This window comes from Apostichopus japonicus, chromosome 4 (genome assembly GCF_037975245.1).
Source record: "Apostichopus japonicus isolate 1M-3 chromosome 4, ASM3797524v1, whole genome shotgun sequence".
NCBI lineage: Eukaryota > Metazoa > Echinodermata > Holothuroidea > Aspidochirotida > Stichopodidae > Apostichopus > Apostichopus japonicus.
Genome location: NC_092564.1, coordinates 550609 through 567403, shown reverse-complemented (window position 1 = coordinate 567403; position 16795 = coordinate 550609). Strand labels below are relative to the sequence as shown.

General features: G+C 38.2%; 1 protein-coding gene across 3 annotated transcripts in view; it reads right to left on the bottom strand.

Annotated features, from left to right (window-relative positions):
- Positions 1 to 16795, bottom strand: part of LOC139966045 (macrophage mannose receptor 1-like) — an 80631-nt gene that overhangs the window by 43367 nt on the left and 20469 nt on the right. For all 3 annotated transcript variants that reach the window (XM_071968679.1, XM_071968680.1, XM_071968681.1), the window contains 4 exons: positions 13993 to 14112; positions 13700 to 13771; positions 13214 to 13246; positions 1902 to 2060 (listed from right to left, as the gene is read on the bottom strand). In XM_071968679.1, coding sequence (XP_071824780.1) covers positions 1902 to 2060; positions 13214 to 13246; positions 13700 to 13771; positions 13993 to 14112 — 384 coding nt within the window. The remainder of the gene's footprint in view (positions 1 to 1901; positions 2061 to 13213; positions 13247 to 13699; positions 13772 to 13992; positions 14113 to 16795) is intronic.

The window sequence follows — 16795 nt, the reverse complement described above, 5'->3', positions numbered from 1 at the left end:
CTAGAACATTCACTACTACCTAGAACGCTTTCTAATACCTAGGACATTCCCTCCTTCCTAAGACACTCATTACTACATGTAAAATTCACTAATACCTAGAACACTCTACTATCTAGAACATTCACTACTACTTAGAACACTTTCTAATACCTAGGACATTCCCTCCTTCCTAAGACACTCATTACTACCTATAAAACTCACTAATACTTAGAACAGTCTACTATCTAGAACATTCACTACAACCTAGAACACTCTACTATCTAGAACATTCACTACTACCAAGAACACTTTCTAATACCTAAGACATTCACTCCTTCCTAAGACACTCATTACTACCTATAAAACTCACTAATACCCAGTATGACACTCATTACCACCTAGGAAATACTTACTAGTACCTAATACACTACAACCTAGAATTCTCACAACTAACTTAGACATACACATTGCTACCTAGAACACTCACTACAAACTAGAACACTCACTACAAACTAGAATTCTCACAACTAACTTTGACATACACAGTGCTACCTAGAACACTCACTACTACCTAGAACACTAACTACAAACTAGAATTTTCACAACTAACTTTGACATACACATTGCTACCTAGAACACACACTACTACCTAGAACACTCACTACAAACTAGAATTCTCACAACTAACTTCGACATACACATTGCTACCTAGAACACACACTACTACCTAGAACACTCACTACAAACTAGAATTCTCACAACTAACTTCGACATACACAGTGCTACCTAGAACACTCACTACTACCTAGAACACTCACTACAAACTAGAATTTTCACAACTAACTCTATCTATCTATCTATCTATCTATCTATCTATCTATCTATCTATCTATCTATCTATCTATCTATCTATCTATCTATCTATCTATCTATCTATCTATCTATCTATCTATCTATCTATCTATCTATCTATCTATCTATCTATCTATCTATCTATCTATCTATCTATCTATCTATCTATCTATCTATCTATCTATCTATCTATCTATCTATCTATCTATCTATCTATCTATCTATCTATCTATCTATCTATCTATCTATCTATCTATCTATCTATCTATCTATCTATCTATCTATCTATCTATCTATCTATCTATCTATCTATCTATCTATCTATCTATCTATCTATCTATCTATCTATCTATCTATCTATCTATCTATCTATCTATCTATCTATCTATCTATCTATCTATCTATCTATCTATCTATCTATCTATCTATCTATCTATCTATCTATCTATCTATCTATCTATCTATCTATCTATCTATCTATCTATCTATCTATCTATCTATCTATCTATCTATCTATCTATCTATCTATCTATCTATCTATCTATCTATCTAACTTTGACATACACATTGCTACCTAGAACACACACTACTACCTAGAACACTCACTACAAACTAGAATTTTCACAACTAACTTCGACATACACAGTGCTACCTAGAACACACACTACTACCTAGAACACTTACTACAAACTAGAATTCTCACAACTAACTTCGACATACTAAGTGCTACCTAGAACACTCACTACAAACTAGAATTTTCACAACTAACTTTGACACATTGCTACCTAGAACACTCACTACTACCTAGAACACTCACTACAAACTAGAAATCTCACAACTAACTTCGACATACACAGTGCTACCTAGAACACTCACTACTACCTAGAACACTAACTATAAACTAGAATTCTCACAACTAACTTCGACATACACAGTGCTACCTAGAACACTCACTACTACCTAGAACACTCCCTACAAAGTAGAATTTTCACAACTAACTTTGACATACACATTGCTACCTAGAACACTCACTACAAACTACATTACTTACTATGACAGGGGACACTTACTAGAGATATAGGATTGTTCATCACCATCATTGATGGAGACGAGATGAGCACCGTTACTGACACAATATGCCTCTGACGTCACCCAATCTGCTCGACTAGTATCACTGTAGTAACAAGAATTGCCAAACAGATTCCAACCAGCGGGACAGTTGCCCACAGCTGTATTGTAGAGATGAGAATCACATATAGCAGTTGATCAAAGTAAGGCATTAAATAAACAGAAATGTTACATTAAGCACATCACTCCCAGCCAAAAATGTGCTCCTATATTCTTTCCTTAATAAATTAATAACCCCAACCTATATGTATTAATGTATGTATTAATAACCCCAACCTATATGTATTAATGTATGTATTAATAACCCCAACCTATATGTAACAGATTCCTTTAGTAAGCTTTCTGTCAACAACAGAGCAACAATTTTACTCTACAGCAGGCCACCATGGTCATTGGAGTAGTGTGTACATTAGTTCTCTGTAGAGCTATGATGCATCATTGGCTTCTCATAAATAGTGTACCATAGGATTCTTGCCTTGTTCCTATCAGTATCCTCTCCTGAGTTGATGTTTTTTTTTGTGCTCCGTATCAATGGATGCATGTACTCACAGATTTCAGGCTGTCACACATAATATGATACATTGAGTTAGTCTAACATTTAGAAACGGATGACCTACCTACCAACCTTTACAAGATTTATGTTTGAAGTACATTAACCTTTAGTTTCCCACCAGTGGAGGTATATAGAGACCCTTGTCTAAGCCAAGTCAATATGTTACATACACTGTTGTAAGTTGCTATGTTGCAATTACATAATTACCAACATGTTAAAACTTGGCCTACTTTCAGTAGTAAGAGTACCAATCAGAGTAGTTTTGCGAGACTATCAAAACTGAATAAAATAACATATACTATACATATTATAAAACTGTTTGAACATGGTTCCTATCTTGCATGCCCGATTCATACCTTACATGCCCTATTTATAGATCTGTTCCTGTCTTACATGCCCATATATAGGATCTGTTCATGTCTCACATGACCAATGCATAGGATCTGTTCATGTCTTACATGTCCCATATATAGGATCTGTTCCTGTCTTACATGACCAATGCATAGGATCTGTTCATGTCTTACATGTCCCATAATAGATCTGTTCATGTCTCACATGCCCCATATATAGGATCTGTTCATGTCTTACATGCCCCATATATAGGATCTGTTCATGTCTTACATGACCAATGCATAGGATCTGTTCATGTCTTACATGCCCAATATATAGGATCCTATTCATGTCTCGCATGTCCCATATATAGGATCTGTTCATGTCTTACATGCCCCATATATAGGATCTGTTCATGTCTTACATGACCAATGCATAGGATCTGTTCATGTCTTACATGCCCGATATATAGGATCTGTTCTTGTCATGCCCCATATATAGGATCTGTTCCTGTCTTACATGCCCCATGAATAGGATCTGTTCCGGTCTTACATGTCCCATATAGGATCTGTTCATGTCTTATATGTCCCATATATAGGATCTGTTCCTGTCTTACATGCCCATATATAGGATCTGTTCATGTCTTACATGCCCCATGTATAGGATCTGTTCATGTCTTACATGTCCCATGCATAGGATCTGTTCCTGTCTTACATGCCCCATATAGGATCTGTTCCTGTCTTACATGCCACATATAGGATCTGTTCATGTCTTACATGTCCCATATATAGGATCTGTTCCTGTCTTACATGCCCCATGATTAGGATCTGTTCCTGTCTTACATGCCCCATATATAGGATCTGTTCATGTCTTACATGACCAATGCATAGGATCTGTTCATGTCTTACATGTCCCATATATAGGATCTGTTCATGTCTTACATGCCCCATATATAGGATCTGTTCTTGTCATGCCCCATATATAGGATCTGTTCCTGTCTTACATGCCCATATATAGGATCTGTTCATGTCTCACATGTCCCATATATAGGATCTGTTCATGTCTTACATGACCAATGCATAGGATCTGTTCATGTCTTACATGTCCCATATATAGGATCTGTTCATGTCTTACATGCCCCATATATAGGATCTGTTCTTGTCATGCCCCATATATAGGATCTGTTCCTGTCTTACATGCCCCATGAACAGGATCTGTTCCGGTCTTACATGTCCCATATAGGATCTGTTCATGTCTTATATGTCCCATATATAGGATCTGTTCCTGTCTTACATGCCCCATATATAGGATCTGTTCATGTCTTACATGCCCCATGTATAGGATCTGTTCATGTCTCACATGTCCCATGCATAGGATCTGTTCCTGTCTTACATGCCCAATGTATAGGATCTGTTCCTGTCTTACATGCCACATATAGGATCTGTTCATGTCTTACATGTCCCATATATAGGATCTGTTCCTGTCTTACATGCCCCATGAATAGGATCTGTTCCTGTCTTACATGTCCCATATATAGGATCTGTTCCTGTCTTACATGCCCCATGAATAGGATCTGTTCATGTCTCACATGTCACATATATAGGATCTGTTCCTGTCTTACATGCCCCATGAATAGGATCTGTTCATGTCTTACATGCCCCATAAATAGGATGTGTTCCTGTCTTACAAGCCCCATGTATAGGATCTGTTCATATCTTACATGCCCATGTGCAGGATCTGTTCCTGTCTTATATGCCCAATGCATAGGATCTGTTCATGTCTCACATGTCCCATATATAGGATGTGTTCCTGTCTTACATGCCCAATCTATAGGATCTGTTCATGTCTTACATGCCCCATGAATAGGATCTGTTCCTGTCTAACAAGCCCATATATAGGATCTGTTCATGTCTTACATGTCCCATATATAGGATCTGTTCCTGTCTTACATGCCCCATATATAGGATCTGTTCATGTCTTACATGCCCCATATATAGGACCTGTTCATGTCTTACATGCCCCATATATAGGATCTGTTCATGTCTTACATGCCCCATATATAGGATGTGTTCCTGTCTTATATGCCCAATGCATAGGATCTGTTCATGTCTCACATGCCCCATATACAGGATGTGTTCCTGTCTTACAGGCCCCACGAATAGGATCTGTTCATGTCTTACATGTCCCATATATAGGATCTGTTCCTGTCTTACATGCCCCATGAATAGGATCTGTTCATGTCTCACATGTCACATATATAGGATCTGTTCCTGTCTTACATGCCCCATGAATAGGATCTGTTCATGTCTTACATGCCCCATAAATAGGATGTGTTCCTGTCTTACAAGCCCCATGTATAGGATCTGTTCATATCTTACATGCCCATGTGCAGGATCTGTTCCTGTCTTATATGCCCAATGCATAGGATCTGTTCATGTCTCACATGTCCCATATATAGGATGTGTTCCTGTCTTACATGCCCAATCTATAGGATCTGTTCATGTCTTACATGCCCCATGAATAGGATCTGTTCCTGTCTAACAAGCCCATATATAGGATCTGTTCATGTCTTACATGTCCCATATATAGGATCTGTTCCTGTCTTACATGCCCCATATATAGGATCTGTTCATGTCTTACATGCCCCATATATAGGACCTGTTCATGTCTTACATGCCCCATATATAGGATCTGTTCATGTCTTACATGCCCCATATATAGGATGTGTTCCTGTCTTATATGCCCAATGCATAGGATCTGTTCATGTCTCACATGCCCCATATACAGGATGTGTTCCTGTCTTACAGGCCCCACGAATAGGATCTGTTCATGTCTTACATGCCCCATATATAGGATCTGTTCATGTCTTACATGCCCCATGTATAGGATCTGTTCCTGTCTCATATGCCCAATGCATAGGATCTGTTCATGTCTCACATGCCCCATATATAGGATCTGTTCCTGTCTTACATGCCCAATGTATAGGATCTGTTCCTGTCTTACATGCCCCATGAATAGGATCTGTTCCTGTCTTACAAGCCCATATATAGGATCTGTTCATGTCTTACATGTCCCATATATAGGATCTGTTCCTGTCTTACATGCCCCATGTATAGGATCTGTTCATGCCTTACATGTCCCATATATAGGATCTGTTCATGTCTTACATGCCCCATATATAGGATCTGTTCATGTCTTACATGCCCCATATATAGGATGTGTTCTTGTCTTATATGCCCAATGCATAGGATCTGTTCATGTCTCACATGCCCCATATACAGGATGTGTTCCTGTCTTACAGGCCCCATGAATAGGATCTGTTCATGTCTTACATGCCCCATGTATAGGATCTGTTCCTGTCTTATATGCACCATGAATAGGATCTGTTCATGTCTTATATGCCCAATGCATAGGATCTGTTCATGTCTCACATGCCCCATATATAGGATGTGTTCCTTGTTATATATTAAGAGTTTAGTAACATGTGCAAATAAAAGAAGTTCGTGTGCAATATGTAGATCGTGTGCACACCACCCTTAGTATTATGAACGGCCGTGCATACCTTATGAAAGGCCATGCATACCAATGTATTGTATTCTAATAATGTAATGAAAATAAACTACTCAGACACACTCAGGCTGTTGACCACGAAAGACCGTCTCCGGGTACTCTATAATATGTCTCTCTTGGAACCTTTCGGTTTTCCTTACACCTTTTCCAAGATATAAAATTGGCGACGAGGATGCTGTTAAATAATATACGCTAAACAAGCCAACGAAATAATGGCCGTTTTCGGCCATGTCGGAGTTTTCGACGAAAAGCTGGAACTGTTTGCAGATTACGCAGATAGATGTGACGCTTTCATCGCAGCGAATGATGTAGCAGAGGAAAAACGTGCTAACTTTTTCCTTGCTGTGGTGGGTGTAATCGCCTACAGATTATTGAAGGATTTATGTAGTCCTAATCTACCGAACACTAAGAGTTACGGAGATTTAAAGAAACTACTACAGGATCACTATTCACCACGTCCAATCGTCATCGCAGAAAGACATAGATTCTGGACAGCTACCCAAGGGGAGAACGAATCTATATCATGCTTCATAGTCAGACTCAAAAACGTAAGTGCCCATTGCAATTTCGGGACCTTTTTGGAAGAAGCCCTACGTGACCGTTTGGTTTCTGGATTACATGCCAAAATGTCCAAAACTCAAACGCATCTACTATCCATGGCTGATCTAACTTTTGACAAGGCTAAAAAAAAATGCTTAGCTGATGAAATGGCTTATATTGCTACCAAAGATTACCTGCATACAACTAATATAGACGCAACTAATGCCGTGTATAGTGGACAACCAACCCATCGCTTCAAAGGCAAAGCTCATGGCAGTCGAGGCTCATTTCGTTACAAATGTAAAGGCTGTGGAGGTGAGCACAAGCGAGCTGATTGTCCATACAAGGAAGTTACGTGCCATAACTGTAAACGGAAAGGTCACTTACAGCGGGTATGTCGCTCTGGAGGACAACATGGTTCCAGTGAAAATACCAACACCAGGCACAGAGGAGGGTTAAGACCAAATCATTTCAAAGCGGGACATGCTAATACCAAGCACGTGGCCGATGGCAATCAGGAGGCAGAGGACAGCGTGTATCTTGATGGTGTTCAGGATGAAAGGTACCAGTCTGAAGGTTTTGGACTATACAATGTCACTAGTAATTACAGTGTGTCACCTTACATGATTCGTATGTCGGTAGGGAAAGGGAAGGCAGAGAATATTTCAATGGAAATTGACACTGGTGCTACTAGGTCAACGATTTCAGAATCTGCTTACATGTCAGAGTTAGCCAATATGTACCCTTTAAAGAAGTGTGATTTTGCTTTACGCAGTTATACAGGTGAGCTAATTCCTACATTAGGCTACGTTAGTGTACCTGTTAAGTTTAAGTCTAGCCCTTCCCACCTGGCTGATATCATTATTGTACAAGGTAAATGCCCATCTTTGTTTGGTCGAGATTTATTGCAAAAGATAAACTTAGATTGGAACCAAATATTCACTGTGAAATCTGAACCGCAGTTAAGACAAAAAGGTCAAAATCACTTGGGTGACATTGGTGCTTTAAGAAAATCTGAAATTGTGCTTCCTACTTGCCAACCTTGTGATCCTGAAGGTTTTCGTGAGCTTCTAGAGAAGCATCGTAAACTATTTTCTGATAAAGATACGGGGATTAAAGATTTTACAGCTTCTCTGAAATTAAAACCGAATGCAAAATCGACTTATCAAAAGTCTAGAGCCGTTCCTTATTCCATGGTTGACAAGGTGGAACAAGAATATAATAGGCTAATTGAAGCAGATATCCTAACCCCAGTAACGTCTAGTAAGTGGGCGTCCCCCACTGTACATGTACCTAAAGCAAATGGATCTGTAAGGGTCTGTGGAGACTACAAACAGGTCAATAGTGTAATTGAAGATGATGGGTATAAGCTTCCTAATGTGCAAGATTTGTTTGCGAAATTGGCTCAGGAAGGCTCACAACCCAAAGTATATTCTGTAATCGATCTAACTGGTGCATTCAATCAATTGTTCTTAGATGCAGAATCAGCGCAGTTGCTAGTTTTGAATACGCATAAAGGTTTATTAGCTCCTAAGCGTCTCTGTTTCGGCGTAAAAACGGCTCCTGTGCTATTTCAATCCACTATGGACAAAATATTGACTGGTATTCCTCATGTATTTTGTTATGTAGATGATATCCTTGTTGCGACAAACAATGTCGAAGAACATCTTAAGATTCTAAGACTTCTGTTCGATAGACTTGATACGTATAATGTGCGCTTAAATGCAAGCAAATGTCAATTCTTCAAACCACAAGTCCAATATTTAGGTCATGATCTAAGCGGTAAGGGCATTCAACCAGTTCAAGACAAAATTGAAGCAATAATGCGTGCGCCAAGACCTACCAATGTTTCAGAGCTAAAGTCGTTTTTGGGAATAGTTAATTACTATGGCAAGTTTGTTGAAAATTTAGCTTCCAAACTTCACCCCTTGTATACATTGCTGCAACACAAGTCGGAATGGAGTTGGTCCAACGAGTGCGAGCAAGCTTTCATGTATGTAAAAACTGTCCTAACAGGTGATAAAGTACTAATTCATTATGACCCTACGAAAACACTGGTATTGAGCGTAGACGCGAGTCCCTATGGGTTAGGTGCGATTATAAGCCACAAGTTAAGCGATGGTACTGAGCGTCCTATAGCCTATGCTTCCAGGACACTCAGTTCAGCAGAGAAAAACTATGCCCAAATTGATAAAGAGGGGCTTGCTATAATATTCGGGTTAAAGAAGTTCCACTTGTATCTTTACGGTCGTAAATTTACCTTGGTGACAGACCACCAACCTTTGACCCGCATATTTGGTCCAAAGTCAGCGATACCGCCTTTAGCTGCAGCGCGGATGCAACGCTGGGCTCTAATTTTAGCGGGTTATCAATATGAGATAGTCTATCGCACTTCTACACAAAACGCCAATGCGGATCTTTTAAGTAGATTGCCATTACAAGACAAATTAACTCAAATTACAGATCCTGATGAATGTTATGTTTTTTCTACCGTAGTCGATCAGCTTCCTGTTACAGCTGAGACGATTGCGAAGGCCACTAACAAAGACATTGTTTTAACAAAAGTATACGAATATACCTTGTCTGGATGGCCAAAACACTGTGAGGAGGAGGAATTGAAACCATATTGGACAAGACGGTTAGAGCTTTCATTAGAAAATGGTTGCATATTATGGGGTAGACGTGTTATTATTCCGCAACAATGTCAGCAACACATTTTAAATGAATTGCATGATTGTCACACCGGTATGTCTCGTATGAAATCTCTGGGTAGATCTTTTGTCTGGTGGCCAGGCATGGATTATGACATTGAGGACCTAGTTAGATATTGTTCTGTTTGTTCAAATGAACAGAACACCCCAAGGAAAACACCCCTAATTCTTTGGCCTTGGGCTACCGAGCCATGGCAGAGAATTCACCTAGATTTTGCAGAAATTAATGGCCAACAGTTTCTGTTACTGGTTGATAGTCATTCTAAGTGGCTTGAAGTTTTCCCCATGTCGAGTACAACAGCTTCGGCTACGGTTTCCAAGTTGCGAACAGTATTTGCTCAGTTTGGTCTTCCTGTACAAGTTGTGACTGATAATGGTCCACAGTTTATTGCAGAGGAATTCAAAAGTTTTCTTCAAACTAACTCTGTTCAACACACTTTGACCCCTCCATACCACCCTTCTAGCAATGGCTTGGCAGAAAGACATGTTCAAACTTTCAAGAGAATGTTTAAGAAATCAGAAACAAAGTTTGCTAGTTTACAGCATAAGGTTGCACACATTCTATTTCAGTATAGAAATATTCCCCACACAACTACTGAAAAGACCCCAGCAGAGCTCTTTTTGAAAAGAGCTCCCCGAACCAAGCTTACACTTGTTAAGCCATCTCTAAAACGTTCGGTCGAGTACCGTCAGGCTAAATCTAAATTCTATCAAGATGGTGTAAATCCGAAAATGATATCCTTCGACCTATACCAGTCGGTGAAAGTCCGACATTTGAGAGGAGGAAAGGTTAAGTGGATACCTGGGACAATAGTTGAGGTTAAAGGTCCACAAACCTATTTGGTTAGAACACCAGGGAACAACCGTCGGTATGTGCATGCTAATCACCTTAGGCATGATGATTCTAAACGTCAAAATGCTAATCCTGAAATGGATGTTGAAAATCCAAATCAGGATACCAGGTTTTCACCCAGTGCCATAAGGTTTCCTTCTGTACCACATACTTCTATGGTTCCAGAAATCAAGCCAGATCCCTCACCATCTGTTAATACGTCACCATCTAAAGCTTCATCTAATATTCCTATTGATTCTAAATTTCAAAACTTTGATGAGCAAACCCCTATTTCTACGCCAGCAAAAACCAAACCTAGTTCAAAACTTTCTAGTCCTGGAGATTCTTGTGTCGTAAAAACCAGGTCCGGTAGAGTTGTCCGACCACCTAAGTTTTTAAATTTGTAACTTTATGTTTGACAGACATCAATATGGTATTTTTATATCATGTTTTATGATTCGGTATGTCAGTGATGTTATTGGTTTGTGTATTGTGAAAGTTGTATATTTTGATATCTCCAATAGTTTAGTCGTGCAGTATTTTTGTAGTAGAGTACTTGTAAAAGTGAATTCGTATTTTCCGTGAATATTTTGCTAATATTATATGTTCGTTGTTGCAATAATAAAATAGTGGTCTCTAAGCTACAAGGGAGGATTGTTATATATTAAGAGTTTAGTAACATGTGCAAATAAAAGAAGTTCGTGTGCAATATGTAGATCGTGTGCACACCACCCTTAGTATTATGAACGGCCGTGCATACCTTATGAAAGGCCATGCATACCAATGTATTGTATTCTAATAATGTAATGAAAATAAACTACTCAGACACACTCAGGCTGTTGACCACGAAAGACCGTCTCCGGGTACTCTATAATATGTCTCTCTTGGAACCTTTCGGTTTTCCTTACACCTTTTCCAAGATATAAAATTCCTGTCTTACATGCCTCATGTATAGGATCTGTTCATGTCCTACAAGCCCCATATATAGGATGTGTTCCTGTCTTACATGCCCATGTGCAGGATCTGTTCATGTCTTACAAGCCCCATATATAGGATCTGTTCATGTCTTACATGCCCCATATATAGGATGTGTTCCTGTCTTACATGCCCATGTGCAGGATCTGTTCATGTCTTACATGTCCCATGCATAGGACATCACTCCCAGCCAAAAATGTGCTCCTATATTCTTTCCTTAATAAATTAATAACCCCAACCTATATGTATTAATGTATGTATTAATAACCCCAACCTATATGTATTAATGTATGTATTAATAACCCCAACCTATATGTAACAGATTCCTTTAGTAAGCTTTCTGTCAACAACAGAGCAACAATTTTACTCTACAGCAGGCCACCATGGTCATTGGAGTAGTGTGTACATTAGTTCTCTGTAGAGCTATGATGCATCATTGGCTTCTCATAAATAGTGTACCATAGGATTCTTGCCTTGTTCCTATCAGTATCCTCTCCTGAGTTGATGTTTTTTTTGTGCTCCGTATCAATGGATGCATGTACTCACAGATTTCAGGCTGTCACACATAATATGATACATTGAGTTAGTCTAACATTTAGAAACGGATGACCTACCTACCAACCTTTACAAGATTTATGTTTGAAGTACATTAACCTTTAGTTTCCCACCAGTGGAGGTATATAGAGACCCTTGTCTAAGCCAAGTCAATATGTTACATACACTGTTGTAAGTTGCTATGTTGCAATTACATAATTACCAACATGTTAAAACTTGGCCTACTTTCAGTAGTAAGAGTACCAATCAGAGTAGTTTTGCGAGACTATCAAAACTGAATAAAATAACATATACTATACATATTATAAAAATATATAGGATCTGTTCCTGTCTTACATGCCCAATGTATAGGATCTGTTCCTGTCTTACATGCCCCATGAATAGGATCTGTTCCTGTCTTACAAGCCCATATATAGGATCTGTTCATGTCTTACATGTCCCATATATAGGATCTGTTCCTGTCTTACATGCCCCATGTATAGGATCTGTTCATGCCTTACATGTCCCATATATAGGATCTGTTCATGTCTTACATGCCCCATATATAGGATCTGTTCATGTCTTACATGCCCCATATATAGGATGTGTTCTTGTCTTATATGCCCAATGCATAGGATCTGTTCATGTCTCACATGCCCCATATACAGGATGTGTTCCTGTCTTACAGGCCCCATGAATAGGATCTGTTCATGTCTTACATGCCCCATGTATAGGATCTGTTCCTGTCTTATATGCCCCATGAATAGGATCTGTTCATGTCTTATATGCCCAATGCATAGGATCTGTTCATGTCTCACATGCCCCATATATAGGATGTGTTCCTGTCTTACATGCCTCATGTATAGGATCTGTTCATGTCCTACAAGCCCCATATATAGGATGTGTTCCTGTCTTACATGCCCATGTGCAGGATCTGTTCATGTCTTACAAGCCCCATATATAGGATCTGTTCATGTCTTACATGCCCCATATATAGGATGTGTTCCTGTCTTACATGCCCATGTGCAGGATCTGTTCATGTCTTACATGTCCCATGCATAGGATCTGTTCATGTCTTACATGCCCCATATATAGGATCTGTTCATGTCTTATATGCCCCATGAGTGTTAGCAAATGAAGTGGTCATCTATATCCCATAAGTACCACACACTGACCATTTATAGCAAAGAAGTATTAATAGCCACTTACGTAAATTTGGAGTTATAGTGTAAATAGGATCACCTGGGAGGGAAAAAAAACAATATTTTATCATTCTTATAGTGAAATTTTGTGACGTCAGAAAAGAGCAGAATGCGTCATGAAACAATGATTATTTCCAACCTAGTAACAATTGTCAGAGAAGCATTTAAAGTGTAGAACACAACAAGAAAAAACCTTACAAACATGATCAAATGTGAGCAGTGAAACAAACAGTGAATTAAATTGTTATCTTAATGAAGCATTCATATATTCAAAGATGTAATGATAGTTATAATGTGACTGTATTCTTAAACACCAGGCAGTGTGGGTAATTATTCAATACTTTATGACATTTTATGTGACTAACTTAAGACTGAAACACCTTTGTGCCACCGTTTTGATATCACCTCAACCATATTTCTTTGAAGGGCCCCCCACCTCCCGCACCCCCCCCCCTCCATGTTTAATTTTTCATATAGATTGGTTAAAACTTACCAGTTCTTGCTTTGCAAACATAAGATTTCAGCACAAAGCAGTTTTCTGTGTTCCATTGACCACTTGTATCGCCTATAACAATAAACATCCAAAAAGGTCAATCTCTTTAAATTTAACATATTTAACAAATTGAAATTTAACATAGAAACAATACAAAAACTGGAAACAAGAGAAAAAGTTTGATTTAAAAATATTCAGCAACATTTACAACAAAAAAGAATGTCACAAACATTAATGTTACAACCACAGATATTTATTAAGAATATTCTGAACAATTTGAACTTTGACCTCACCTGTAAAGATCATACCACAGTCATGCTGTCCAATTGTATTTACTGGTTCATCAGACCTCCAATTACTGAAGGTTACTGCACTATTATCAGACCACACAAACACACCATCAGATGGATAATCTACAGAGAAATAGAACATCAAGAGAGCCTGGTTTAAAACAGTTCAACAGATCATACTTAACCAATGACAAGGTGTAAGCAGATCTAGGGTTTGGTAGATATAAACGAATGAATGTCATACCTAGGTGATGTCACACACCTACATCTATAAACTAATAAATGTCATACCTAGGTGATGTCACACTCCTACATCTATAAACTAATGAATGACATACCTAGGTGATGTCACACTCCTACATGTATAAACTAATGAATGACATACCTAGGTGATGTCACACACCTTCATCTATAAACTAATGAATCACATACCTAGGTGATGTCACACTCCTACATGTATAAACTAATGAATGACATACCTAGGTGATGTCACACACCTTCATCTATAAACTAATGAATGTCATACCTAGGTGATGTCACACTCCTACATCTATAAACTAATGAATGACATACCTAGGTGACTTCACATACCAACATCTATAAACTAATGAATGGCATAAGTAGGTGACTTACCAACATCTATAAACTAATGAATGTCAAACCTAGGTGATGTCACACTCCTACATCTATAAACTAATGAATGACATACCTAGGTGACTTCACATACCAACATCTATAAACTAATGAATGGCATAAGTAGGTGACTTACCAACATCTATAAACTAATGAATGTCAAACCTAGGTGATGTCACACACCTACATCTATAAACTAATGAATGACATACCTAGGTGACTTCACATACCAACATCTATAAACTAATGAATGGCATAAGTAGGTGATGTCACACTCCTACATCTATAAACTAATGAATGACATACCTAGGTGATGTCACACTCCTACATCTATAAACTAATGAATGGCATAAGTAGGTGACTTACCAACATCTATAAACTAATGAATGTCAAACCTAGGTAATGTCACACACCTACATCTATAAACTAATAAATGACATACCTAGGTGATGTCACACTCCTACATGTATAAACTAATGAATGACATACCTAGGTGATGTCACACTCCTACATCTATAAACTAATGAATGACATACCTAAGTGATGTCACACTCCTACATCTATAAACTAATGAATGGCATAAGTAGGTGATGTCACACTCCTACATCTATAAACTAATGAATGACATACCTAGGTGATGTCACACACCTACATCTATAAACTAATGAATGACATACCTAGGTGATGTCACCCTCCTACATCTATAAACTAATGAATGGCATAAGTAGGTGATGTCACACACCTACATCTATAAACTAATGAATGACATACCTAGGTGATGTCACACTCCTACATCTATAAACTAATGAATGGCATAAGTAGGTGATGTCACACTCCTACATCTATAAACTAATGAATGACATACCTAGGTGATGTCACACTCCTACATCTATAAACTAATGAATGTCATACCTAGGTGATGTCACACACCTACATCTATAAACTAATGAATGACATACCTAGGTGATGTCACACTCCTACATGTATAAACTAATGAATGACATACCTAGGTAATGTCACACTCCTACATCTATAAACTAATGAATGTCATACCTAGGTGATGTCACACACCTACATCTATAAACTAATGAATGACATACCTAGGTGATGTCACCCTCCTACATCTATAAACTAATGAATGGCATAAGTAGGTGATGTCACACACCTACATCTATAAACTAATGAATGACATACCTAGGTGATGTCACACTCCTACATCTATAAACTAATGAATGGCATAAGTAGGTGATGTCACACTCCTACATCTATAAACTAATGAATGACATACCTAGGTGATGTCACACTCCTACATCTATAAACTAATGAATGTCATACCTAGGTGATGTCACACACCTACATCTATAAACTAATGAATGACATACCTAGGTGATGTCACACTCCTACATGTATAAACTAATGAATGACATACCTAGGTAATGTCACACTCCTACATCTATAAACTAATGAATGTCATACCTAGGTGATGTCACACACCTACATCTATAAACTAATGAATGACATACCTAGGTGATGTCACACTCCTACATCTATAAACTAATGAATGACATACCTAGGTGATGTCACACTCCTACATCTATAAACTAATGAATGTCATACCCTAGGTGATGTCACACTCCTACATCTATAAACTAATGAATGACATACCTAGGTGATGTCACACTCCTACATCTATAAACTAATGAATGGCATAAGTAGGTGATGTCACACTCCTACATCTATAAACTAATGAATGGCATAAGTAGGTGATGTCACACTCCTACATCTATAAACTAATGAATGACATACCTAGGTGATGTCACACACCTACATCTATAAACTAATGAATGGCATACCTAGGTGATGTCACACTCCTACATCTATAAACTAATGAATGGCATAAGTAGGTGATGTCACACTCCTAAATCTATAAACTAATGAATGACATACCTTGGTGATGTCACACACCTACATCTATAAACTAATGAATGTCATACCTATAGGTGATGTCACACCTACATCTATAAACTAATGAATGGCATAAGTAGGTAATGTCACACTCTACATCTGTAAACTAATGAATGACATACCTAGGTGATGTCACACACCTACATCTATAAACTAATGAATGACATACCTAGGTGATGTCACACTCCTACATCTATAAACTAATGAA